At 43.2% G+C, this 27,295-nt stretch overlaps 1 protein-coding gene across 3 annotated transcripts in view; it reads right to left on the bottom strand.

Annotated features, from left to right (window-relative positions):
• The window catches only part of LOC129710999 (ran-binding protein 3-like), an 81,906-nt gene continuing 54,611 nt past the window's right edge, over window positions 1-27,295 (bottom strand). For all 3 annotated transcript variants that reach the window (XM_055658336.1, XM_055658338.1, XM_055658337.1), the window contains 8 exons: window positions 23,929-24,038; window positions 20,487-20,571; window positions 18,881-19,001; window positions 16,335-16,459; window positions 12,476-12,596; window positions 9,992-10,134; window positions 6,842-7,028; window positions 1-1,300 (listed from right to left, as the gene is read on the bottom strand). In XM_055658336.1, coding sequence (XP_055514311.1) covers window positions 1,257-1,300; window positions 6,842-7,028; window positions 9,992-10,134; window positions 12,476-12,596; window positions 16,335-16,459; window positions 18,881-19,001; window positions 20,487-20,571; window positions 23,929-24,038 — 936 coding nt within the window. In that variant the 3' untranslated portion in view covers window positions 1-1,256. The remainder of the gene's footprint in view (window positions 1,301-6,841; window positions 7,029-9,991; window positions 10,135-12,475; window positions 12,597-16,334; window positions 16,460-18,880; window positions 19,002-20,486; window positions 20,572-23,928; window positions 24,039-27,295) is intronic.

Raw genomic sequence — 27,295 nt, 5'->3', positions numbered from 1 at the left:
TTTTGTTAAATGTTTAATGTAATCCAGAAATACATTTTGATATAGTAATCTTACACAAACTTTTCAACCACATCAGTAATGACTTCCTCTAGGAGCTAAGGCTTTTTTTTTTTAGCAAAAAAAGAAACCACTTTCCAGCTCGGTCAGGTCGGGAGGGGGTCGGGAGAGGATAGGGTGGATTTTATTCCATTCGTTTGTATCAGAACTCTCGGCTATTCAGTGTAAAGAAAGTTACAGCGACAGTGAAAAACACAAAACTGACCTACGCAGATCCGACCCCAAATTACTCGAAGCGGCTCTGAAGAAATAAACAAAAAATAATAATTTGGAGGTTTTTTGTCTTTTTCTTTTTTGAACAGGAAACATTACATACTAATCATTTCTGTGCTAAAATTTAACTATCACATTCCCGCTTCCAAGGCTTGCTGCAAAAGCAAGTAGACAGTAAAGGGAAAAGCACACTTTAATTTACAGCTCAGTAACCTCCTCTCAGCTTCTCCCTGTGTTACCCCCCCCCCCCCCCCCCCCCCCACCCCCCCCCCCCCCCCCCCCCCCCCCAGATTTACCAAAGTTCTTGGTTACATCAAGAACAAAAATATTACTGTGTACAAAAAAGCCCAAATTGCAGGATTCTGTGAACACACAAGCGTAACTCTTCAAAGAAATAAAAAATAAAACCCAGCACAACACGAGTCCCAGTAATAACATCGGAAAAATGAGACATCAGGGCTCTTTGCCTACAGTCCGTTGTAAGTCACAGTTTGTTAATATTTACTGCTGCTTTGAGATGCAATCCTTGAAAATTCTCCTCTTCTAAGTTGCAAAAAATCTGACCACTGTGCACTCATTTGCCAGAACATAAAATGCATATGTGGATAGGTGTGTGAAAGAGACAGACACTGATAACAACTCATAACTTTGTGCACACTGGCTGTACTGAATAAAGTCCCATTGGAAAAGTGAAGTGCCTTTGCTGAGCCATTCAAGAGACAGAGAGCGAGTTTCACTCATCAATATGATGAGCCTCCGTATCCCAAACAGAAAACCAGCCGTTTCTCAGTTTACCATGTGAAAGCCATTAATTCGGACAAAACACAAGGATAGGAAGGCACCGGCCGCCAGTGAGATGTGCTGGGCCCAGTCTAGAGTTCATCTTCAACAATGCCTGAAAAATAAAACACTGGTCTGGGGTGTCCACAGAGTTGCCTGCAAGTCCCTGGAGCGGAAACCTTGCAAGCGGATGAGTTCCGATGTTGCTATGTGCTTCCTGTAGTCTGTTTGTCATCTGTGTCACAAGAGCCTAAAAATAAATAAGGCAAGAAGTATTAGTTATTCCGGATACACTCTGATGGGTTTTTTTTTTCAAAATCATAACTTGAAATTCCAATGCATGAGAAAAATTTCCCCAAAAATTCAAAGAAAAGGTAAATCTACTAAGACAGCAAAATAAAACAGGCCCTGGCGTAATATAATCTTGTCTTGTCAAATATTTTAAAAATTACACCAATTCTTGTAGCCAAAAAATCAAATTAAGTCGAAGATAGACACAAACAGCTGGAGTAGCTCAGAGGGACAGGCAGCATCTCTGGAGAGAAGGAATGGGTGACGTTTCGTGTCGAGACCCTTCTTCATGCAATTTCAATCAGACTGGAATGCAAACCAGCCATCATTTCTATCTTGAATGTGGCAACAGGATTAAAAACGTGACTCTTCACCAAAGGGTCCCAACCTAAAACGCCACCCCCATCCTTTTTCTCCATAGATGCTGCCTGACCCACTGAATTACTCCAGCAGTTAATTCCTATCTTCAGTATAAACCAGCATCTGTTGTTCCTGTCTTAGCATGGCTCTTAATCGAGCTTTGAACAGAGATCTGGTGACACAATTAACATATTGGTGCAAGAAATCCCTGCTCTGGCATTTTGGATAGAATCTTAACAAGTTTGTTCGACCAGGAAATGCTTCCGACGTGAGATATTTAAAAATCCCTGAATATCTAGAGTAATTTCAATTCATATTACACATGGTGGAAAGCTAGACATCTCCACGCCCTTGCAGATACATGTTTATAATTGATAGCCATGGGTGAGGTGTCAGAGACCAGAGCGTGGCTCACTATGTGCCTCTAAGAAAGTTTGCACAGAAAAGCGTAGGAACTTTTGCTCTGGTATTTTATTTAATTCGCATGTTTAATCAATAATGTTTTATTATTAATGTTTAATGTTTTATGTGTCATTCTTAATTGTCACTGCATGTCATGTTATCACTTGCAAGCGGAGCACCAAGGCAAATTCCTTGTATGTGCAGCTTCCGGTTGCAGGAGGGGTGAGAGCGAGCAGTTTGAAAGGAGCGTGGGTACGGGGCACGTCTCCGGCGCACCGCTTGTGAGGCCGGGGGTCTCTGCGGCTCCCTGGCCTGTGAATTTCCATTTGTTTAACCCCCCCTCCCCAAAACGCTGTGTTTCTTCCCTCCCGCCCTTAGTTTACACTTTACCCCCCCTGACTGGGCTGTGGAGGCCGAGTCAACGGATATTTTTAAGGCAGAGATGGACAGATTCTTGATTAGTACGGGTGTCAGGCTTTATAGGACGTAGGCAGGAGAATGGGGTTGAGAGGGAAAGATAGGTCAGCCACGATTGAATGGCAGAATAGACTCGATGGGCCGAACAGCCTAACTCTGCTCCCAGAACGTATGAATTTATTACCAGGCATGACTGTAGTCTCAATACCAGTGCCCTCCATAATGTTTGGGACTAAGACCCATCATTTATTTATTTGCATCTGTACTCCACAATTTGAGATTTGTGATAGAATCACAATCACATGTAGTTGGTGCACTTTTGTCAGATTTTATTAAAGGGTATTTTTTTAATAAATTTTGGTTTCACCATGTAGCAATTGCAGCTAAATTGATTGTAGTGTAGTACCACATATCCTCCAGTAAGCTATTCTCTCTCACATGCCCCTCAACTTCCCTCGAATTGCTCTGCCACCCAACTACACCAGGAACAACTTATAGTCAACCAAGTAACCTATCTGCATGTCTGTGAGATGTGGACAGCATGTGGTAGAAACCATCACGTTGAACATGCAAACTCCAGCGTTGCCACCTGAGGTCAGCATTGAACCTCGTTTGTTGGAACTAAATGACAGCATCTTTCTAGTTGACTTCTCACTCCTCTTCTATTAATTGCACATTTCATTTGTCCTCTCTTATGTTGCCTACTTTTTGTTCTTTACTAGTCTTTAGCACCTTCTTTCAGCTCTCCCTCTCCTCCCTAATGCAGCTTTCCTTTTTATTATCTTTGTGCTCCATATACATGCCATCAATCCACAACTTATGTATCATTTCACAACTCCGAATGAAGGTCAATATCTTGAAGTGTTAAATCTCTTCCACATGCCACAGAAATGCCCTACCTGAGTACTTAGATCCTTTTCTGATTTGATTCCAATTTCCCCAAACAAGTTACATGTTAGTTTAAGAAGGATCTGCAGATGTTGGAAAATTGAAGGTACACAAGAATGTTGGAGAAACTCAGCGGGTGCAGCAGCATCTATGGAGCGAAGGAAATAGGCAACGTTTCGGGCCGAAACCCTTTGGGTTTCGACCCGAAACGTTGTCTATTTCCTTTGGGTTTCGGCCCGAAACGTTGCCTATTTCCTTCGCTCCATAGATGCTGCTGCACCCGCTGAGTTTCTCCAGCATACTTGTGTGCCTTACATGTTAGTTTCGTTTAGTTTAGAGATACCGCGTGGAAACAGGCCCTTCGGCCCATTGAATCCGCACCGACCAGCGATCACCACACATTAACACTATCCTACACACACTAGGGACAATGTTTACATTTATGCCACGACAATTAACCTCCAAACTTGTACGTCCTTGGAGTGTGGGAGGACTCTGGAGATCTCAGAGAAAAGCCATGCAGGCCATGGGGAGAATGTACAAACTCCGTACAAACAGCAGCAGTAGCCAGGATCGAACCCGGGTCTCTGGCGCTGTGAGGCAGCAACTCTACCGCTGCGCCACCGTGCCGCCCAACTTTAGGATTTATGTTTGCTGTCCACATAAATCATCATGGGACAAGAAAATACCAGACTGATTCCTGGGATGTCAGGACTGTCTTATGAAGAAAGACTGGATAGACTTGGTTTATACTCTCTAGAATTTAGAAGATTGAGGGAGGATCTTATAGAAACTTACAAAATTCTTAAGGGGTTGGACAGGCTCAATGCAGGAAGATTGTTCCCGATGTTGGGGAAGTCCAGGACAAGGGGTCACAGCTTAAGGATAAGGGGGAAATCCTTTAAAACCGAGATGAGGAGAACTTTTTTCACACAGAGAGTGGTGAATCTCTGGAACTCTCTGCCGCAGAGGGTAGTCGAGGCAAGTTCATTGGCTATATTTAAGAGGGAGTTAGAGGTGGCCCTTGTGGCCAAGGGGATCAGAGGGTATGGAGAGAAGGCAGGTACGGGATACTGAGTTGGATGATCAGCCATGATCATATTGAATGGCGGTGCAGGCTCGAAGGGCCGAATGGCCTACTCCTGCACCTAATTTCTATGTTTCTATACAGTCGATAAACATTGACATTTAAAAAAAAAGCACTTGGAAATTTTCCCTGACATTAATCATTAATAAGTTACACCTTAAATGCACCTTAAATTAAACACTTCTTTAAAATATTCTCCCAGCATTATCCAAGAAATGGCCCCTTGTTGGATTTGGTTGTCATTTCATCCAACCAAACGTACGTCTACAAAGTCAGCATTGGCTTCATTGTGCAAAGGAACAGAGTGTGGTTGATGTTAGCTCTGTAGGTGTGGACTGTCTATTTTTACATGGCCACTTCAAACCTGCATTCAGTCAGCAATTCCACATCCATCTAATGTCCTTTACATTCTTGATGGCAGCTGGACAGCACCGTCACACAGCTCCATAACATTACATGGGCTGGGCAGCCAAACTTCATTGTTAGGTTCCCAGGACAAAATCTGTCCTAGCATTACAACGAGGTAGAAACTGCTTTGATAGCAAGACTTTTAAATAACCACACAGAGCATTATAATCATTAGTGTAATATAACTTTCTGTATTATAACAAAGGATAATAAAGTCTGCAGATGCTGAAAATCTGAAATAAATACAGGACAGGTTTTGTAAATGTTCAGCAGGTTCGGTTTCTTGTCTTTATTTCCAATTTAGTTTTAGGAATATCAGTTCATGAGTCATAGGAGCAGAATGAGGTCATTGGCCCATCGAGTCTACTCCGTCATTCTATCAGGGCTGATCTATTTTTTTCCTCTCAACCCCATTCCCCTGCCTTCTCCCCATAACTCTTGACACCCTTGCTAATCAAGAATCTGCCAATCTCTGCCTTAATACCCAATGGTTTGGCTTCCACAGGTGCCTGTGGCAATATCCCCCCCCCTCCAATCAAAATACTATTTCCTAGGTGACATAAAATAGCTCATCAGGAACTCAAAGCCCCTCTATAAGAAATGATTAAATCTAAATCTAAAAGCCTTTTGGCTTTTAGTACTTGTTTTATATATCAAAGTCAACTAGATTGAATTTGGTAGCCAAGAGATATCCATAGCATTTTATTCGATCACTAGTTTGTAAGCAGAGCACATTAAATCAGCACAGCCCATAATAATGCCACATTAAAAGTCCACTGCCCCCCCTTGTCTCTAAACTCAAAAATGGATAAACAAATTAAATAAAATTAATTTTATATTGGCGGTATTTACATATATTTTAGGGAAGTTGGTCTACTGGAGTTAATTATGTGTCTGTTTAAAATCAGTTTAACTATAGTTTACAAGAATGATCCCAGGAATGACTAGGTTAACCTATGATGAGCGTTTGTCGGCACTGGGCCTGTTCTCGCTGGGGTTTAGAAAAATGAGGGGGGATCTCATTGAAACACATACAGAATAGTGAAAGGCCTGGATAGAGGGGAGGTGGAGAGGATGTTTCCACTAGAGGGAGAGTCTAGGACCAGAGGCCACAGGCTCAAAATTAAAGGACGTTCTTTTAGGAAGGAGATGAGGAGAAATTTCTTTAGTCAGAGGGTGGTGAATCTGTGGAATTCTTTGCCACAGAAGGCTGTGGAGGCCGTCAGTTGATATTTTTAAGGCAGAGATAGATAGATTCTTGATTAGTACGGGTGTCAGAGGTTATGGGGCGAAGTCAGGAGAATGGGATTAGGAGGAAGAGATAGATGAGCCATGATTGAATGGCGGAGTGGACTTGATGGGCCGAATGGCCTAATTCTACTCCTATTCCTCATGACCTATATTGGAGTAGCTTTCTTTAATTGGTTAGCAGACATTAATGTGTTCTCTAACTTTGCCACTCATTGCTTAAGACAGAACTGCAGATGCTGGAAAATCGAAGGTAGACAAAAGTGCTGGAGAAACTCAGCGGGTGCAGCAGCATCTATGGAGCGAAGGAAGTAGGCAACGTTTCGGCCCAAAACACAAGGTACCAAGGTATGGTGTAACCTGACATCCTTACAAAAGTGCTGGAGAAACTCAGCGGGTGCAGCAGCATCTATGGAGCGAAGGAAGTAGGCAATGTTTCGGCCCAAAACCCAAGGTATGGTGTAACCCGACATCCTTACAAAAGTGCTGGAGAAACTCAGCGGGTGCAGCAGCATCTATGGAGCAAAGGAAATAGGCAACGTTTCGGCCCGAAACCCTTCCGGGTTTCGACCCGAAACGTTGCCTATTTCCTTTGCTCCATAGATGCTGCTGCACCCGCTGAGTTTCTCCAGCACTTTTATCTACCTTATGCCACTCATTACTGACCAGATCACCCAATATCACACTCACCACTCGTTGTTGAAGCAGGAACAATAACTTCATCGTCATCATCGTCACTATCTTCCTCATTTGACTGTGTCACTCCCGACTCTGAAGTTATACACGGAGGTTCCGGCTCCTGCTCAGAGCGACTTCTCAACGCCAAAATACGGTGATGTAGTGCTGAATACAGTTGTCCAGCATCTTTTGAACTGGCCTGCAATCAGTCGCAAACAAAATTAAAATCTACTTTTCCCGACTTAAACAACAAAATCCATAACACAATTAGGGCAGCTGCCAACGAGAAGAGTAGAAGGATCTATTTTCAATTACTGACACAATTTCTAATGTCTGAATAAGGGTCTCGACCCAAAACGTCACCAGTTCCTTCCGTCCAGAGATACTGCCTGAATTACTCCAGTATTGTATGTGGCTGTCTGCAACATCATTTTTCATGCAGTTTCAAGTTTATGCTATGGAATAAAATATTCATTTAAAAATAAATTGGATAGGCATATGGATGAGAAGGGAATGGAGGGTTATGGTATGAGTGCAGGCAGGTGGGACTAAGGGAAAAAAAGTTGTTCGGCACGGACTTGTAGGGCCGAGATGGCCGTTTCCGTGCTGTAATTGTTATATGGTTATATGGATCATCTCTTCTTATAGAAGGAATTTAGGAGGCTGTCCCACTGTACGAGCTAATTCAAGAGCTCTCCCGAGCTTTAAAAAAAAATCAAACTCGTGGTAAGCACGTAGAATGTACGTAGCGGGCACGTCGGAGCTCAGGACATCTCTTAACGGCTCGTAACGCTAACGGCAGGTACTCGGTAAACGTGGTAAGCTCGGGAAGACTCATGTTGAAAAATGTCCACGAGAGCCCTGAGTACCTACGAACAGCCATTACCGTAATTCTCCGAGTTCGAATCAGGGGAAACTCGGGAGAACTCTTGAATTAGCTCGTACAGTGGAACAGCCCCATTAATCACTAAAGAGACAGACAGACAGGCAGACACACACACACACGTGCATCCTATGGTATAATGTAAGTTTATAGGTACTAAGTCATAGGAGCAGAATTAGACCATCGAATCAACTCTGCCATTCAACCAAGGCTGATCTATTTTTCCTTCTCAACCCCGTGTAACCCGATGTCGTTACAAAAGTGCTGGAGAAAACTCAGCGGGTGCAGCAGCATCTATGGAGCGAAGGAAATAGGCAACGTTTCGGGCCGAAAACCCTTGAAGGAAATAGGCAACGTTTCGGGCCGAAACCCAGAAGGGTTTCGGCCCGAAACGTTGCCTATTTCCTTTGCTCCATAGATGCTGCTGCACCCGCTGAGTTTCTCCAGCACTTTTATCTACCTTATGCCACTCATTGCTGACCAGATCACCCAATATCACACTTACCACTTCTCCTGCCTTCTCCCCACAACCCTGGACACCCTTATTAATCAAGAATCCGTCAATCTCCACCTTAAAATACCCAATGACCTGGCCGCCCGTGGCAATGAATTCCAGATTTCCCAACCTTGCTTTTTGTGATGAATACACTGAGGGATGGAATTCTTTCCACACTTGAATCCCGGAGCATTCTCTGGCTCGGCATGCAAATAGGTAGACTCGGTGTGCGCTGTTCTTCTGACCATGTTTTTTTTTGCAATGGATCAGGTCCATGGTAAATTTCCGTCTGGATTGTCCAAAAATGTACCGTATCAAAGGAATCCACCATCAGCCAAACCAAGACAAACCAAGGCTTGGCCTCTGAAATAGACCATCCATTTAATTATGTGTCCGTACAATCGTTCACATGTAACTCGCTCTCACCAGTTGAGTTGAAGCAATCGCACCAATTCCACAGTTTATACCTCAATCTCTGAAAGTGGATGCACATGGGGTCTGACCTCTGGCAGATGTTGGACTAGGGCAGGAGTATAAACCTAGCACTTTTGCCCCTTTCTTTAAGACACACAACACATATATATTGACATGAAGTGTATAGGACAGATGCTGGTTTACACCGAAAATAGACGCAAAGTACTGGAGTATCTAAGCGCGGCAGGCAGCATCTCTGGAGGAAAGGAATAGGTGACGTTTCGGGTCGAGACCCTTCTTCTCCAAGAATATCTTGTGTTGACGGTTTCCTCTGCTTTCCATTTGCTTCAGCGTCCCATTTCTCAGTTATATGCTTTCGTATCTTTCGGTTCCTCCTCCCATTTTAATCACACAATTGCTATTTAACCATCTACTATCTTCCATTTTGCCAATACAGTCTGAAGGGTTCCGACCCGAAACGCCACCTATTCCTTTTCTCCAGAGATGCTGCCTGTCCCGCTTAGTTGCTCCAGTAATTTGCGTCTATCTTCGGTGTAAACCAGCATCAGCCGTTCTGTCCTACACACATCATGTCAATATACATGTGTTGTGTGCCAATGTGTCTGTCTGTCTGCCTCGTATCTGTAGTCCTGCATTTATAATTTAATCCTTGGCCTTCACATTGTTTTGTTCTACTTGGATCATATTATTTTGAGGATTCCAAAGCTGAAATGTAAACTGGCCGCTCACCTATCAAACTTGCAATAAATTCCCTCTTATCCTTTTCTGCATGTTCCTTCTCTATTTCCACTCCCACCCTTCTCCCAGACAATAGGTGCAGGAGTAGGCCATTTGGCCCTTCGAGCCAGCATCGCCATTCAATGTGATCATGGTTGATCATTGGGGCGGAAGATTGCAACCTTCACGTGGTCCGCCCTGTTTCGACTAATGCAATCAACCTGGCGTGCACAATCAAACAAGATCAAATAGAACAAGTTGTCCTACAACTTTAGGCTGCACACACCATATGCAAGAAGAAGAAGATGGCTGATCATCCACAATCAGTACCCCGTTCCTGCCTTCTCCCCATATCCCCTTTATCCTTATTACATTTATTGCCATTTTAGCACAGGTTCTGATCAATTTATGATAGCTTAATCTACAACATTTATATGGATGAATAAACTTAGCTCAATGATCAACTATCCCCTTATCCCCAATTAAAGGTCCTTTTCATTCCCCACCTAGTTCAGTGCGTTTGTCTTTAATCCCTAATCCCTTTCCGCCTGTGATTATATGGTTTGAACATCCCAAAACAAGGCAATAAAGGCTGACGTTTGAGTTCTTAAAATAAATGGAGCAGACATACCGAAATTAGAAAGACTTTGACACCTTGGTCCTCTGCATCCATGGCTGTGATCCGAATACTCTTTTCACTGGCTTTGTCAATTTGCATTTGAGCCCAGAGTTTGGTATTTAGAATCAATCTGAGGCTGCCTTGAGTCCGCATCACTGCAACAGAGCAAGGAGAGCAATGGAAACATAGTCAATGTTGCATCCTGTTCAGTACCTTTAGAATAAGAACCATACCACTATATTTTAAACTGGTATCCGAGTGCCCATGATAAATCTGTTTGAAGATTGCAATCAATCAGTGCTCAGCTGAAACTGATCTGATATTTTGGCAGTCTTGGTTTAGGGAATGTCTTTTACAATTATTATGTTTTCTCATGAACAATGCCAGACCTATGTTTGCTTTGGTAGCTAGTGCCAATTCCCTCTTGCTCTGGTTCCTTAAACCAAAAACTTAAACAAAAGTGTATCAGCTGGTTAGAAGACAGGCTCTCTTGCAAACTGAAAAACCACAAAGACCACTCTTCCCTTCCTGTTTCCTGATCTCTTCATCTCGTGTTACAGGCTAACCACAAACATCCATTACAAACCCAAAAATGTCACAATTAACTGTATTATATTTCTTCCACCTTGCATCACGTACAGACTCCATTCCATTCTCCCAGATTCTCGGTTTTCGCTGCACTGGTAAAGGGACAATTTTCACGCAGAGATTATGAAATGATTTTCTTCTTTGTGAACCTTGGCTTCCCTCCACAAAGTGGATCGAGCCTTTGACCATATCCCATCCATTTCTTGCATCTTTGCTCTCATCCTCTCCCCTCTTGGACAGCATAAAAACAGAGTTATCAGGTCCTCACCTTCCACCCTCTGCATTCAATGGATCAACTTTCACAATTTCCATCAGTTCTGACAACTAGACACACATTCACATTCCTTAAAGTAATTGAGATCTTGGTCCATGAAGTACCTGAAATCTTTCTACAGTTTCACAGGCAGTCTTCTCTGTCTTATGGCAGTCTCTCATGAAACAAAGTTCAATGCTTCTATAAGGAAGTTATTTCACAAATCCAAATAGAAACAAATCAGTGACAATTCCTATCATTGCAAATTCTTTACTTCACACTCAAAACGTAAAACTGATAAATATTCATAAAGAGATCACTGAATACTGGATCAGATGGCATCAATCACGTTTTTTTTTGCTGGTATCAAAGGTATTTTATTGGTCACATTCACATACACCGAGGTGTAATGAAGTGAAATGCTTTTTGCCATTTTGCAGCACACAAAAAAAGAATACAGACATAACACCAATGAGAGTCTTAAACACAAAGAACATCCCCCCACAATGGCTCCCACCATGAGGGAAGGCACAAAGTCCAGTCCCCAACCCCAGTTCACCCATAGTCGGGCCTATTGAGGCCTCCACAGTTGCCTCTACGGAGGCCCGATGTTCCTGGCCGTTCTCGCCGGGTGGTGGTGCTCCGGCGTCGGGAGAGTCCTCACAGCGGCATGGGAACCCTGGAACGGCCGCCTCCGTACTGGAGGCCGCGGCTTCCGAAGCCGACAAGGCCGCGCCGGTTGGAGCTCCACAACTGGCGATCTCGTCGCGAGATCCCAGGCTCCCGGTGTAAAGTTCGGCGCCGCCGCCCGCAGCTGGCCGCTCCTCAGACCCGCAGCTCCGCGATGTTGTTCCCGGCGGTCTCAGCTCACCGGAGCTCCAGCGCGGCGACCCAGGCAAGGCATCGCCCGCTCCACGATAGCGCTCCAGCGCTGTGCCGCCGCCGAAGCCGAGGTTCTGGGCGGTCCCCGACAGGAAACGCCGCTCCAGGCCCGCTGGTAGGCCGCGAGGACGGGTCGAAGCTGCAGCCCGGAGAAAAGCTGCCTCTCCGACCAGGTAGGGACCCTGAAAGGTAGTTTCCCCCTTCCCCCCCCCACCCCCCACATAAAAAAGTCTAGACCTCCAAACAAAACACTTTAACTAACTAAAAATAAAACGGTGAAAAGACAGACAACTGCTGGCAGGGCAGCCGTGCACAGGACAGCGCCTCCTATGTACAAAATCACAATTTTTGCATCACGCAATGTAGTTAATAATCATGAAAGCTTTAACCAGCAAAGACCCAGGCGACTATATGCATGCTGGCCGCAGAAGCAGATCTACAAACTCATATCACAATCGCTCCACACTGTTAAATCTCTACTCTTACAGCAACATTTCTTACTTTAACTATGATACACTATAAATGGATCAATTGTAATAATATATCATATGTCGTTCTGCTAACTGGTTAGCACGCAGCAAAAGCTTTTCACTGTACCTACCTCGGTACACGTGACAATAAACTGAACTAAACCGAATTGGACTTTTCACCAGGTATTGCCAGGTTAAGAAAACCAAAATGTGCACTACTGTTTATAGACTACGTTATTTTAGGAAGCACTACGAATTGTCACTGATTAAATTATCAAAAACGTACAGAAAATGAAAGCATACCTAGCCTTGATTGCAATGCTCCGTCATCACCAGACGCCATGTCATTGAGCCTCAAGAGACCTCTTCCCCTCTCGACCCACGACTGTGATGTCTTGTCAAATACAAACAGCTTACATTGCATCTGAAATTAATCAAGAAGATTCTGAAGCCAAGAAATATTAGCCTCCCAACCAGCAGGTTAAACGTCCAAACCACACACAGATTGATATGCAACTATGAAAAAAAATTAAATGATTATCATTAAATAAGAAGGCATATGATTCCAAACTGTAAATTTCACTAAAATCCGTTTCCAATATTTTGTTCTCATTTGAAAGGTTGCATTAGTTGGTGCATTCCTCTATATCCTCTCCTAGTAGGGCTTTAACTGAAGATTCCTTCTTAATTTTTATGAGGGAGCTTAAAGTTTGTTTAGTTTTTAACAGATTGTTAATTTGTTATCACAATCATAACCGAGAGAGTTCTGATGGAGACCAATATCTTGGACCAAAAAGAGTACCACAAAGAATTAAGAGAGTGCCACTGCAAGCTCTTTTTTTTTTTAGCTCTGACGCCAGAGTAAAGCAGGGCCAGGTAATGCAGGCAAGACAAATAAACTAACAATTATTGAAGAAGTCAATTGTGAGAAGTGTCTTGACCCGAAACGTCACCCATTCCTTCTATCCAGAGATGCTGCCTGTCCCACTGAGTTATTCCAGCATTTTGTGTCTATCTTCAATATAAACTAACATCTGCAGTTCCTCCCTACACATGTTGAAGAAGTTAATTGTAGAATTAAAAGTAAAAGAAGTGTCTCAAACCGAAACGTCACCAATTCCTTCTCTCCAGAGATGCTGTCTGGCCTGCTGAGTTACTCCAGCTTTTTGTGTCTATTAACAAATGTTGAATATCTGTTCCATCTTTAATGACACATTATCAGGAGGTATGGGCATGAACTTGCAGCATCCTTTGAAGTTGTACATATTACAAGCAACCAGGTTCATTGGACATCACACGTGAAAGAGGCAAGAGGCAAGTGGAATCCACAGGACAGGGGATACACGAGAACAAACCTTTCAGAAGCCGGTGAGCATCTTTGCATACCCAACTGAAAGAACCTGAGAGGCACATTCTTCCACACAGAGTGGTGATATGTGGAATGAGCTGTCAAAGGAGGTGGGAAAGGCAGGTCCAATTACAATGTTTAAAAGAACATTTGGACAGGAATGTGCATAGGAAAGATTGAGAGAGGTATGGGCCAAATGCAAGCAAATGGGATGAGCTCAGGAAGACACGTTTGGGTGAATAAATTTGTGTCGAAGGCTTGTTTCAGTGCTGCATAACCTGACTATGAGGTGATAGTAAAGAGCTGGTAACCTGACACTCCCACTCTCCACCAAAGACCCTATAGCGAGCAAGATAGTCCACTCGACGAAAAAGACGTAGTACGGTCGCGGGCAAATTCATGGGTAATTTTCGGCCCCATTTCCGTAACCGGCTTCCGTCTCCGCACCAAAGATCCCATAGGATACTAGCGCGGAGACGGAAGCCGGTTACGGAAACATCCTCGTAAAAATAAAAGTTATTTGGTAAAAATCTTCTCCTCATTTTCAGAATTTTAATTTATTAACACAAACTGTTCCCCCGCAACGTTGATTACACTGCGAGTCGGGTCGGGTTACGGAAATGGATGAAAAAAAGGCCCACGTTCCGCTCCGTTGCGTACTACACGTCAGCCCTTTGCATTTAGCAGGAGTGGTCTATCTTGCTCCGCTATAGGATCTTTGCTCTCCACAGCCTATTACTAAATCTTAGAGAGACTTCTTGCCTAGGAAATAAAATGTAAGCACCTCCAATATTAAAATGATAATCTTGCGATGTTATGTCTATCAGTTATTGTTGCTGTCTCGTCAACCGATAATGCTCTCACAAATCTTTCTCATGTAACCACTTGGTATCATGATGCTCTGGCATAAAGCTGCAAACCACGACTTACTGTAAAACTGCTTAATTTTAACATGTAAAATGTAATTGCCGTGTTCCACATTTAATAGTGAACAGCACACTCCACTTTTCTCAGCCAAACACTAGTTGATTCTAGCAGCATTTCCAATAAATGGATGTTAATGTTGCAGTCAACCCTGGTGTGCAGCACCAGTTACGTTTTTTTAAAGAGTTATCTTCTCAATGCAACGAGTGAATTTATTATTCTGCTAGAAACATTTCATTGAGGTGCAATTTGACAAACTAAAAAGGATTTTTTGGAATGAAAGAACAAAAACCCTCACATAGTGGTTGAAGACGATCCATGTTGAACATCTTTCAGCTAAATGCTCCCTTTCAGCGAGACGTTTTTAAGAAGGAACTGCATTTGCTGGAAAAATCAAAGGTGGACAAAAATGCTGGATAAACTCAGCGGGTGAGGCAGCATCTATGGAGCGAAGGAATAGGTGAAGTTTCGGGTCGAGACCCGGAAGGGTCTCGACCCGAAACGTCACCTATTCCTTCGCTCCATAGATGCTGCCTCACCCTGAAGGGTCTCGACCCGAAAAGTCACCTATTCCTTCGCTCCATAGATGCTGCCTCACCCTTAAGGGTCTCGATCTTCCATGAATGGACAAAGCACTCATCGAAATCAAAATCCTGCTTTTTTAAGAAGAAAGTAAAAAAATTAAGAATGCCAGCCTGGAAAAAGAGTACAAGTGCTGACATAGAAACATAGAAAATAGGTGCAGGAGTAGGCCATTCGGCCCTTCGAACCAACGCCGCCATTCAATGTGATCATCCACAATCAGTAACCCGTTCCTGCCTTCTCCCCATATCCCTTGATTCTGCTAGCCCCAAGAGCTCTATCTAACTCTCTTTTGAATGCATCCAGTGAATCGGACTCCACTGCCTTCTGAGGCAGAGAATTCCACAACTCTCACAATTAACACGAGGTTTATTTTTTTATACTAAGGTGGCTGGATCAATGTTCATGAGGAATGGTGGGCACCTTATCAATAATATCACACGGATTAACCAAGGAGATTAATTCAACAATGTAACTACATCGAACATCAAAAGGTACACAACACAAAGGTTCAAAATGACACCTGAAACTCAGTGAAAATACAAAACTCGATCGAATAATAAAAAAAATCTTTACATGATCATTGTCAATTCTTGAACAAAACAATCTATAATAGCAATAACAAAATAGCTCTGAAAAGGCTTCATGTACATTACCGGATGATGATTTGAATCCTTAGATCGAATTAAGAATAGTTTGAAAATTATTGAAACCCTGGAACAGTTAGTGAACCACAGGCTTGATTTAAGTTTAAAAACAGAGGTAGAAACAAAGTGTTGAGGGAACAAGAAAGAATGCGGGATATTGAGATGAGGAATCTGTAAAAGCCAACTAAATAGCAGTGTAAATGCAACAGAGCAGCTTACCTGAACAACAAACTGCTCCTGAGGAGTGTAGGAAGGAACTGCAAGTGCTGGTTTACACCGTAGACACAATATACTGGAGTAACTCAGCGGGACAGGCAGCATCTCTGGGTGAAATTTCGGGTCGAGACCCTTCTTCAGACCTGTCTCGACCCGAAACGTCACCCATTCATTCTATTCAGAGATGCTGCCTTTCCCGCTGAGTTACTCCAGCATTGTGTGTCAAACTGCTTCTGAGGGACTGGTCGCGACCAATCTATATTGGCTGCTTTTCCCCAGTATATGGTGGCCTCGAAAGTGTGTTTCTAACTGGAACTGCTACAAAAGTAGACAATGATAAAGATTTTCAAATGTACCAACTTAAATTTAAATGCTATGTGTAGCATTCTCCAAATAGTCAACTCAAACTGAAAGAACAGGTATTTCTGGAGTTTCAATCACATACCTGTAAGACGTTACTTTCTGCTTCCTCTCCTGTGATAACCTCAACTTTTTTCAACAAACATTTCTTGGCTGTTGCTTTGGTGTAAGCAGCTGCAGACTCCTCCAGTGATTCTGTCACATTGTTTACTGGAAGTTAATTAATATTTACATGAATTTGGGACTGTTAGGTCCTCAATGAACATGACACGATATTCTTTCCCCTTCAAATACAGTAACTGGTGTTACCGAGACAATCATCCCATAACAGTAAATCAAAATGTCAAATGAATCTTTACCTCCATACAACGTATTTAACATTGACTAAAGGAGGTCTGCTGGACTTAATATCTTTTCTGTGGAAAGGATTTATAACAATCCAGCTTGAATCAGGGTCCTGTTTTGGCGTTTGAATACATTGATTAGTTTCTGGCCAAAAATAATCAATGATCACTTTTATCTTCAATGTCAAGTCGGTACACATTTCAAAATCTCTGAAAGAAGGAATTCTTGCAAACTCAGAGATTAGCCAAACTCAAGAGTTTTCACACAAGCACCCGAATACAGCCTTTACCAGTTTCATTTGCCCTGAAGATAGTAGAGATTTACCACAGAGTGCACTTTGGGCCAGATTTATATAAAGTGGCAAGTGATGAACCCAGGCAGACTGACAGGAAGTAAATACTGCAATCAAGATGTCTCCAAAGAATGCTAAAGAGGGATGCACCTTAACAGAAATGTTTCTTAGAATTTACAATTTATAATAATAATAAATTAACATTTACCAGGAGAATGAAAGAGAAAAAAAATGACATGACTTTAAATTGTAAGAAATGTCTGTGTTTTCAAACTGAAGCACTGAGCACTTACCTATCTTATAAAAGAACAAGTTGCTTACAGAGGAGCAAGTGCTAATCTACTGCACAGAGGCAAACTGTAGACCTGCGCTATTTCCAAAATGAGAGTTATAGGAATAATTTGATGAAGTACATTTTAATGTAGAGACAAAGAACTGCAAATGCTGGTTAATACAGAAAAGGACACAAAATGCCACAGTAACTCAGCAGGTAGACAAAAATGCCGGAGAAACTCAGCGGGTGAGGCACCATCTATGGAGCGAAGGAATAAGTGACATTTCGGCAGCACCTATTCCTTCGCTCCATAGATGCTGCCTCACCCGCTGAGTTTCTCCAGCATTTTTGTCCACCTTTGATTTTTCCAGCATCTGCAGTTCCTTCTTAAACAGTAACTCAGCAGGTCAGGCAGCAGCATCCCTGGAGAACATGGCCAGGCGACATTTTGGTTCAGATTGAAGAAGGGTCTCGACCCAAAACGGCACTTATACGTGTTCTCCTGAGATGCTGCTGCCTGACCTGCTGAGTTCCTCCAGCACTTTGTGTCCTTTCAAAAGTATGTTTAATCACAGGATATGGATAAGAGTGGCCTTTGAGCGAACAAGTTAATTTGGAGGGGATGGTTAATCACTACAGTAATAGGCAGGAGCTTGGCAAAGTAGATTGGATGTGGCTGTTTGGGAGTTATTCTACATCTTACACAAGTCTTTTAAAAGGCCAATAGGTCAGGGTTCCCAATCCCAAGGATGAAAGATAAAGATCACATTGTTCTGGAGGAAAAGCACTTGTAATGTTTAAGTGTTTAAGAAGGAATTGCAGATGCTGGAAAATCGAAGGTAGACAAAAGTGCTAGAGAAACTCAGCGGGTGCAGCAGCATCTGTGGAGCGAGGGAAATAGGTAACGTTTCGGGCCGAAACGTTGCCTATTTCCTTCAAGGGTTTCGGCCCGAAACGTTACCTATTTCCTTCGCTCCATAGATGCTGCTGCACCCGCTGAGTTTCTCCAGCACTTTTGTCTACCTGTAAGGTTTAAGTCCCTGAAGGGACTTATAGCAAGCAGGAAAAATAAACAAGGAATTATCAGGGCTAAAAGGGGCCATTGAGTAGCATGGGAAGGGGATGGCTCACTCAAGAACAATGGAGGTTATTTGTATGTGGAGCCGGAGGAATTGGACAAGGTCCTCAATGAGTACTTTGCATCAGGAAGATCATGATTGGCTTGTTGATATTAATAAGGACATGTCGTTGGGTGTCTTGAAAAACATTAAGGTGAATAAGTTGCCAGGACCTGACGGAATCTATCCGAGGATAGAGAAATATCAAATACAGGAGGACCTAGGTTTAAGGTGAGAGGGACACAGGTTTACAGGAAAAGTGTACGGCTAACTTTTTTCTTTAACACACTCAGTGCACTAAGTGCCTGGAATGCGCTACTAGGGAAGTAATAGAAGCAGAGACAGTAACATAATTTAAGAGGCATTTAGACAAGACATTTGAATAGGTGGGGAATACAGGGATACGGACCATATGCAGCCAGATGGGATTAGTTAGACTGGCATCATTGTTGGTGCAGACTTGGTGGGCCTGTTCCTGTTCTATGATAGAACAATACATTTTCAGTAAAACGATAACTCGTACGTAGAAGTTGAATCCATTACATATGAGACCATTAGAAGCATCAACATGAGTTCCATGTCTATAACACATCAGTTATTACCTTTCTCTGGTGTGGTTTCCTGTGATGTTTCAGATGCAGATCCTGATGCAGCGGGTGGGTTTTCTGCAAAGAGCTGGTCACTGTTGCTTTCAGTGCACGCATCGCCTGGCCGTGGAAAACTCTGCAAGTAGAATTCACTTGTCCTTAGAAATCCCACGTGCAAGACTGAACACTTGAAGGCGAGACTTTATGGTCACATGTCCATGGTTTATGGTCTATGGTTTTTTTGCATACAATAGACAAAAGTCCACAAAAGAGTCGCCACATTTCTGGCACCGACAAAGATACAAAGAGTACTCTGTATTAAGAGTCATGTTTGGGCACTCTTCGTTCACAGAGGTCCCTTTTAGCTCTCGGCCCCTCCCCAAGCCGGGTCCCTCTTCTCGGTGCCACCCCACACGCCAGGTCCTTCTTATTTCACTACACCCCCCCCCCCCTCCATGCCAGGTCCTTCCCTATCTTCCTTCCTACTTCATTGCATTCTATTCTAACGTGACAATCCTTCCCAATGGACACAAAGTAGGTGACCATTGGGAAGGATTGTTATGTTAGAATAGAACGCAATGAAGTAGGAACACAGGGAAGGACCTGGCATGGGGGGGGGGGGGGGGGGGGGGGGGGGATGGGTGCGTCGAGAAATCGACGAGGAATCTATCGCAGTCGCTGCCTCAAAAAGGCAGCCAACATCATCTAGGACCCACACCATCCTGGCCACGCACTCATCTCTCCGCTGCCATCGGGTAGAAGGTACGGGAGGAGCCTGAAATCTGTTACATCCAGGTTCAGGAACAGCTTCGTCCCCACAGCCATCGGGTTATTAAACTTGCCAACAAACAGACTCTGAACTGTAACGGCCTATTGGACTTCGTCTGCTTATTTATGTGTGTATTGAACTGAACTGTTCTGTATTTTTGCCTACAATACTCTGTTGTGCTGCAGCAAGCAAGAATTTCATTGTCCTATCTGGGACACATGACAATAAACTCTCATGACTTGACTTCTTGAACATCACATCATGCTATAAAAATGTCAACGTATTCAACTGCAATATGCAGAATAAACCATTCATGTGCATTAGAAAACATAGAAAATAGGTGCAGGAGGAGGCCATTCGGCCCTTCGAGCCAGCACCACCATTCATTGTGATCATGGCTGATCGTCCCCTATCAATAACCCGTGCCGGCCTTCTCCCCATATCCCTTGACTCCACTAGCCCCTAGAGCTCTATCTAACTCTCTCTTAAATCCATCCAGTGACTTGGCCTCCACTGCCGTCTGTGACAGGGAATTCCATAAATTCACAACTCTCTGGTGAAAAAGCTTTTTCTCACCTCAGTCTTAAATGACCTCCCCTTTTGGCCCCGGGTTCTGGACTCGCCCAACATTGGGAACATTTTCCTTGCATCTAGTTTGTCCAGTCCTTTTATAATTTTATATGTTTCTATAAGATCCCCCCCCCCCCCCCCCCCCTCATCCTTCTAAACTCCAGTGAATACAAGCATACATTAGTATCGCTCCTACTCTTAAGAAAATGTATAATAATTGTGATCACTTTTCAATCAAAGTGAAGAGAATATAGGTAAGATTATCGAGTTCACACTACATACCAATACCCTTTCACTCATGTTCTCTCCAAAAACAAACTTGGGGCTTTTTGCATTGCTCTCAGCATTTTCTCCAGAGTCCAGAAGACTGCAATAGGGTGAGGAAAAAAAAAATTTGATTAAAATTAAAAAATATTGATGCTGCTCGACAAAGAACGTAAGACATTATGAGAAGGCAAAAACACTGCATGTTGGAAAAATTGGAAAATTGTTCAATTGTTTTTAGGGAACCTGAAAATGATCTAGAAGCGATGGTGAATCCTAGGACTTAGCACATTCAAAGCAAAGCAAAGAGAAAGCTGAGCTTAACACCAAGTCATGCCTAAGACTACCATACATAATGCTGTACTAAAAGCACTGGTCATATCATGAAGCATATTTCTCAACCTCAGGATGGGCACAGAGAAAGACTCAAAGGTTGGACACAAAATGCTGGAGTAACTCAGCGGAACAGGCATTATCTCTGGAGAGAAGGAATGGGTGATGTTTCGGGTCGAGATGCCTTCTTCAGACTCAGTCTGGGGAGAGGGAGACACAGAGATATGGAAGGTAAGGTGTGAAAATGAGACATCAAAGGAGATGATGAGGTTCATTGTTAGAATAGATCGTTCTCCTAGCTAACAGCATTTTGTGTCTATCTTCAGTGTAAACCAGTATCTGCAGTTCCTTCCTACTCGAGGGATAGATCCCTGGATCATGTGACAAGACTGCAAAACTTCAGAATCTTCTATCTGCACAGATTTCTAAAGGATGCACTGTTTTCAATTGTACATATTGTAGTGGAACTGACCTGCTGAGTTACTCCAGCACTGTGTCCTTTAGTGCATTTATCAGCATCTGCAGTTCCTTACGGTAGTAATAGATCTACAATGTATTCTGTATATATCCATAAGATCAAGACACTAATTCTGTCGGGGTTTTTTTTTGCCGAGAGTGATGCATTTTAGTCGACTGCCCATTTTAAATGCTGATTTATTTATCACCAATAATTCCCCGGGCACCAGCCAAGTATCCAATCCAATCCAATCCAACTTTATTTGTTAAGCACTTTAAAACAGCCAATGTTGACTAAAGTGCTGTACAGAAGAATAAACAAGACATCATAAACAAACACCATAACAGCTCACATGAGGCGCAAAAATTACATATGAAATATAACAATAAATTAAGAGACATAAAACACGAGTAAAAATAATAACCACGGAACCACAAGTAGAACAAAACAGAGTAACAGTAATTATTAGGATACCCATGGATCTCCATGTTAAAAGCAAAGCTGATAGAGCCACATTTGTACACAGTTGACAAGTTGCTGTTTAACATTGGTGGTTATTCATTTGGCAACAGTTTGCAAGGTTGCTTTTTAACATATTAAATAGGGTAAGAACTGGAGTTAGATGTAGCTTCCCGCAACAGTTCAGCCACAGCAGCTGCATTTTCTCTAAAGAGCTGCTCATGTTTCCGTTAGGTCACATTTAGAGTGGTCACCATGTCATAGAAAAGATTTTGTCAAGCCGGAAAGGGTACCGAGAAGGTTTAAGAGGATGTTGCTGGGATTTGTGGGCCTGAGCTACAGGGAGAGGCTTGGCAGGCTGGATCTCTTATAGAGGTGTACAAAATCATGAGGGGGAATAGCTTGAGTAAATGCACAAAGCCAGTACAGATATCACCCATAGTCAGGATCAAACCCGGGTCACTGGTGCTGTGTGAGGCAGCGCCACCAATGTGCTGCAGTATTCTACGACTCTTCAAACAAAATTCTCTAGTCCCTATCGATACATGGGTGATGACTGCACATACATATAATCAGAAGCTAAGCTCCAAGTCAGCAGCAATTCGGTCACTTAAGTACATCTGCAAAGCAAAGGTCCTCTACCAACTTGCCCTCAAATGCACGACCTGCGACCTGCGTCGATTTTCTCCGGTTTCCTCCCACAATCCAAAGCCGTACAGGTTTGTAGGTTGTGTTCTTATAGAAACGTACAAAATTCTTAAGGGGTTGGACAGGCTAGATGCAGGAAGATTGTTCCCGATGTTGGGGAAGTCCAGGACAAGGGGTCACAGCTTAAGGATAAGGGGGGAAATCCTTTAAAACCGAGATGAGGAGAACTTTTTTCACACAGAGAGTGGTGAATCTCTGGAACTCTCTGCCACAGAGGGTAGTTGAGGCCAGTTCATTGGCTATATTTAAGAGGGAGTTAGATGTGGCCCTTGTGGCCAAGGGGATCAGAGGGTATGGAGAGAAGGCAGGTACGGGATACTGGGTTGGATGATCAGCCATGATCATATTGAATGGCGGCAGCAGGCTCGAAGGGCCGAATGGCCTACTCCTGCACCTAATTTCTATGTTTCTATGTTCAAGAAGGAACTGCAGATGCTGGAAAATCGAAGGTACACAAAAATGCTGGAGAAACTCAGCGGGTGCAGCAGCATCTATGGAGCGAGGGAAATAGGTAACGTTTCGGCAGCACCTATTCCTTCGCTCCATAGATGCTGCCTCACCCGCTGAGTATCTCCACCATTTTTGTCCACCTTTGATTTTTCCAGCATCTGCAGTTCCTTCTTAAACAGTAACTCAGCAGGTCAGGCAGCAGCATCTCTGGAGAACATGGCCAGGTGACATTTTGATTCAGATTGAAGAAGGGTCTCGACCCAAAACGCCACTTATACGTGTTCTCCTGAGATGCTGCTGCCTGACCTGCTGAGTTCCTCCAGCACTTTGTGTCCTTTCAAAAGTATGTTTTATCACAGGATATGGATAAGAGTGGCCTTTGAGCGAACAAGTTAATTTGGAGGGGATGGTTAATCACTACAGTAATAGGCAGGAGCTTGGCAAAGTAGATTGGATGTGGCTGTTTGGGAGTTATTCTACATCTTACACAAGTCTTTTAAAAGGCCCATAGGTCAGGGTTCCCAATCCCAAGGATGAAAGATAAAGATCACAATGTTCTGGAGGAAAAGCACTTGTAATGTTTAAGTGTTTAAGAAGGAATTGCAGATGTTGGAAAATCGAAGGTAAACAAAAGTGCTGGGGAAACTCTGCGGGTGCAGCAGCATCTGTGGAGCGAGGGAAATAGGTAACGTTTCGGGCCGAAACCCGGAAGGGTTTCGGCCTGAAACGTTGCCTATTTCCTTCAAGGGTTTCGGCCCGAAACGTTACCTATTTCCTTCGCTCCATAGATGCTGCTGCACCCGCTGAGTTTCTCCAGCATTTTTGTGTACCTTCAGGTTTGTAGGTTGATTGGCTGGTTGGTATATTTGTAAATTGTCCCTAGTGTGTGTAGGATTGTTGGTCGGCCTCGGTGGGCCGAGGAGCGTATTTCTGTGCTTCATCTCTAAACTAAACTAAAAACTAAACCAGGAACTTTCTGCCCCGTCTGCGATAGAATCCACAAATTCACATTGGCCACATCAGCCACCCTGAAGAATGGGTTGAAACACTTACTTTGCGGTATTTTGCTTGATGTACTGGAGAAAATAGTTGGTAGCCGGCAATGCTTCTCCATCCACAGAACCTTCCTTCATGTCACCTGAACTGTCGCTGCCTTCCACTATCTGCAACAGACCATAAATATGAAAGTACAGGTGCACAACCTTTTATCCGAAGATCCAAATAACAAAAACCTCCGAATAGCGGACATTTTTTCAGTCCTTGTAGAAAGTGTGAAAATGTCGCCTTAGGCCGCCTAAGGGCATGTAGCCCCGCTAGGGTGACATGAGTGCGGGAGGTGATTCAATGCTGCGGTCACATTTACAAATTCAGGAATTCATTCAACACACTGCATTTCATACAGACATGTATTCTGCAAGAAAAAACTACATTGAAGACTCAAACTCGCGACCGAGGAACTGCCGGGATCAAGGCGCAAACTCGCGACCTTGCGGATATGAGCCGAGCACTCTACCACTGAGCCAGCCATTAAAATCTACGCTAAAAAAATTCCATTCCGAAGGCCGACAAATTCCGAATTACGAAAAGTGTCTGGTCCCAAGGCTGTCGGATAAAAGGTTGTGCACCTGTACAGGGAGACAAGCTAATGCAGAGCACCATACACGCAAAAGTTTATAATACAATCCCCCCCCCATTAATTATATATACACAGCTCTTGCTCTGACATATTTTAGATGTATTGCGGGCAGCACGGTGGCGCAGCGGAGGAGTTGCAGCCTTACAGTGCTTAGAGATCCGGGTTCCACCCCGACTACAAGTGCTGTCGGTAAAAGAGTTTGTACATTCTCCCTGTGACTGCGTGGGTTTTCTCCGAGATCTTCGGTATCCTCCCACACTCCAAAGACGTGCACAGGTTGGTAGGTTAATTGGTTTGGTATAAATGTAAAATTGTCCCTAATGAGTGTTAATGTACAGGAATCGCTGATTGGGGCATCAAAAAAACGAAGGAGCTGATCATGGACTTTAGGAGGGCACATCATCCGAGGACGTACACTCCATTGAGTATAAATGGGGATCCTGTGGATAGGGTGAACTGTTTTAAATATCTGGGAGTCCACATCTCTGAGGATATGACATGGTCATCACACGCCTCAGCACTGGTGAGTAAGGCAAGGCAGCGCCTTTACCACCTCAGGCAATTGAGGAAATTCAGCGTGTCTCCGAGGATCCTCCAGTGCTTCTACGCAGCGGCTGTGGAAAGCATCTTGTCCGGGAACATTACCATCTGGTTCGGGAATTGCTCTGCCAAGGACAAGAAGGCTCTGCAGAGAGTAGTGCGCTCGGCCGAACGCACTATGGGAACTTCACTCACCCCCCTGCAGGAACTATACAACAGGAGGTGCAACTCCAGAGCAAACAAAATCATGAGAGACCTCTTCCACCCCTGCAACAGACTGTTCCAGCCGCTACGGTCAGGCAAACGCCTCCGTTGCCATGCAGTGAGAACGGAGAGGTTGAGAAGGAGTTTCTTCCCAGAGGCAATTCGGACTGTAAACGCCTTTCTCACCAGGGACTAACTGTACAGAACGTTTTTCCTTCTATTATTTATTATGTAAAATAATATGTGTGTTATGATTGTGTTTATAATTTGTTTGGTTGTTTTGTTGTTCCGCGAGCATTGCCACTTTCATTTCACTGCACATCTCGTATGTGTATGTGACAAATAAACTTGACTTGACTTGACTTGACTTGACTCGGAGGGCCGAAGGGCCTGTTTCCGCGCTACATGGTGCTTATTTTGCATTTTTTATAATTTGAAGATTACACAAAGTATTTGACAGCCTTGTATGTAAAATTTGTGACAGACTATTACAATCCATTGATTGTTTTTTTTAATCAAGAATGCATGTTTAGGAGCAGGAATTCTAAAGAAACCCAACCTTCATAAATCACCCCCATCCTTTTCAACATTATAGTTTTCATTCCTGCTTCTTTCAGTGGAACCTTCTTCATAATAAACAGATGGAAGGATGAGCAAAAACATTAATGTAGGCTTGTACAATTTATGTACCTTTAATGTACCTTGAACAAATACATTTCCCTTCATTCCATACCCAAGGCCATCTTGTATAAAAGCTTCTTATTAGAGTAAAGGTTGCCACAAATTTATCAGTTTCCTTAATTATTTCAAAAAACTGAATGAACGATCTCCACGTTTCTTCCAAGAACACACAAACACATGAATTCGAAACAGGAGGAGGCCATCATCTCCTGAGCCAGTTCTCCCATTCAATAACATCTTAGGCGATCTTAAAGCAGCCTCAAACAAGCATTCTTGCGTAGCCTAGTACGCTTCCAAATCCTTGCATATCTAGACTCTACCACATCGTAAAAAGACTGTTTCTTCTCTGCTCTTTCAAGAAGAGAGTCCCCTGAAGACTCTTTGAGATTAAATACTCATTCATCTCTGCCTTAAACAGTCAGCCTCTAGATTTGCCCACAAGAGGAAACATCATCTCTTTATCATGACTGTCGAAACTCCTCAGGATCTGGTCAAATAAGTTCACAGACACTCAGCAGGGCCAGTCAAACAAATTCCATGGCTACAATAAGAACAGTTTAGAGCATAGATACGCTGTGGCAACTGACTCATCTTTCTGCCATCTGATGCAGTGACTAGTGGTGTGCAGCGACCAGTGGGGTGCATCGATTAGTGGGGTGCTGCAAGGCTCAATGCTAGGACCCCAGTTATTTACAATATATATTAACGATTTAGATGAGCAAATTAAATGGGTGGCAGTGTGAGCTGCGATGAGGATGCTATGATGCTGCAGGTTGGGTGAGTGGGCAGATGCAGTATTATGTGGATAAATGTGAGGTGATCCACTTTGGTGGCAAGAACAGGAAGGCAGATTATTATCTGAATGCTGTCAGATTAGGAAAAGGGGAGGTGCAATGAGACCTGGGTGTGCTTGTACATCAGTCAATGAAAGTAAACATGCAGGTACAGCAGGCAGTGAAGAAAGCATTAGGCATGTTAGCCTTCATTGTGAGAGGATTTGAGTTTAGGAGCAAGGAGGTCCTACTGCAGTTGTACAGGGCCTTGGTGAGACTGCAACTGGAGTATTGTGTGCAATCTTGGTCTCCTAATTTGAGGAAGGACATTATTGCTATTGAGGGATTCCCAGGATGGCAGGACTGCCATATGATGAAAGAATAATAATAATAATAATAAATTTTATTTTCGGGCGCCTTTCAAATATCAAGGACACCTTACAAAGATTAACAGAAGAGAAAAAAATATATAGTCGGAGAAAAATAAATAATAAGGACATCATCAATATACAAATTAAAGATAGAAATCGCTCCAAAGACACAAAATCAAAAAAAATCAAAAAACACAATATGAAGAGAGAGCAGC

The sequence above is a fragment of the Leucoraja erinacea genome, chromosome 29 (assembly GCF_028641065.1).
Source record: "Leucoraja erinacea ecotype New England chromosome 29, Leri_hhj_1, whole genome shotgun sequence".
NCBI classification, from domain to species: Eukaryota; Metazoa; Chordata; class Chondrichthyes; order Rajiformes; family Rajidae; genus Leucoraja; species Leucoraja erinaceus.
The sequence above is the reverse complement of the archived record's forward strand: the minus strand, read 5'-3'. Positions and strand labels throughout refer to the sequence as shown.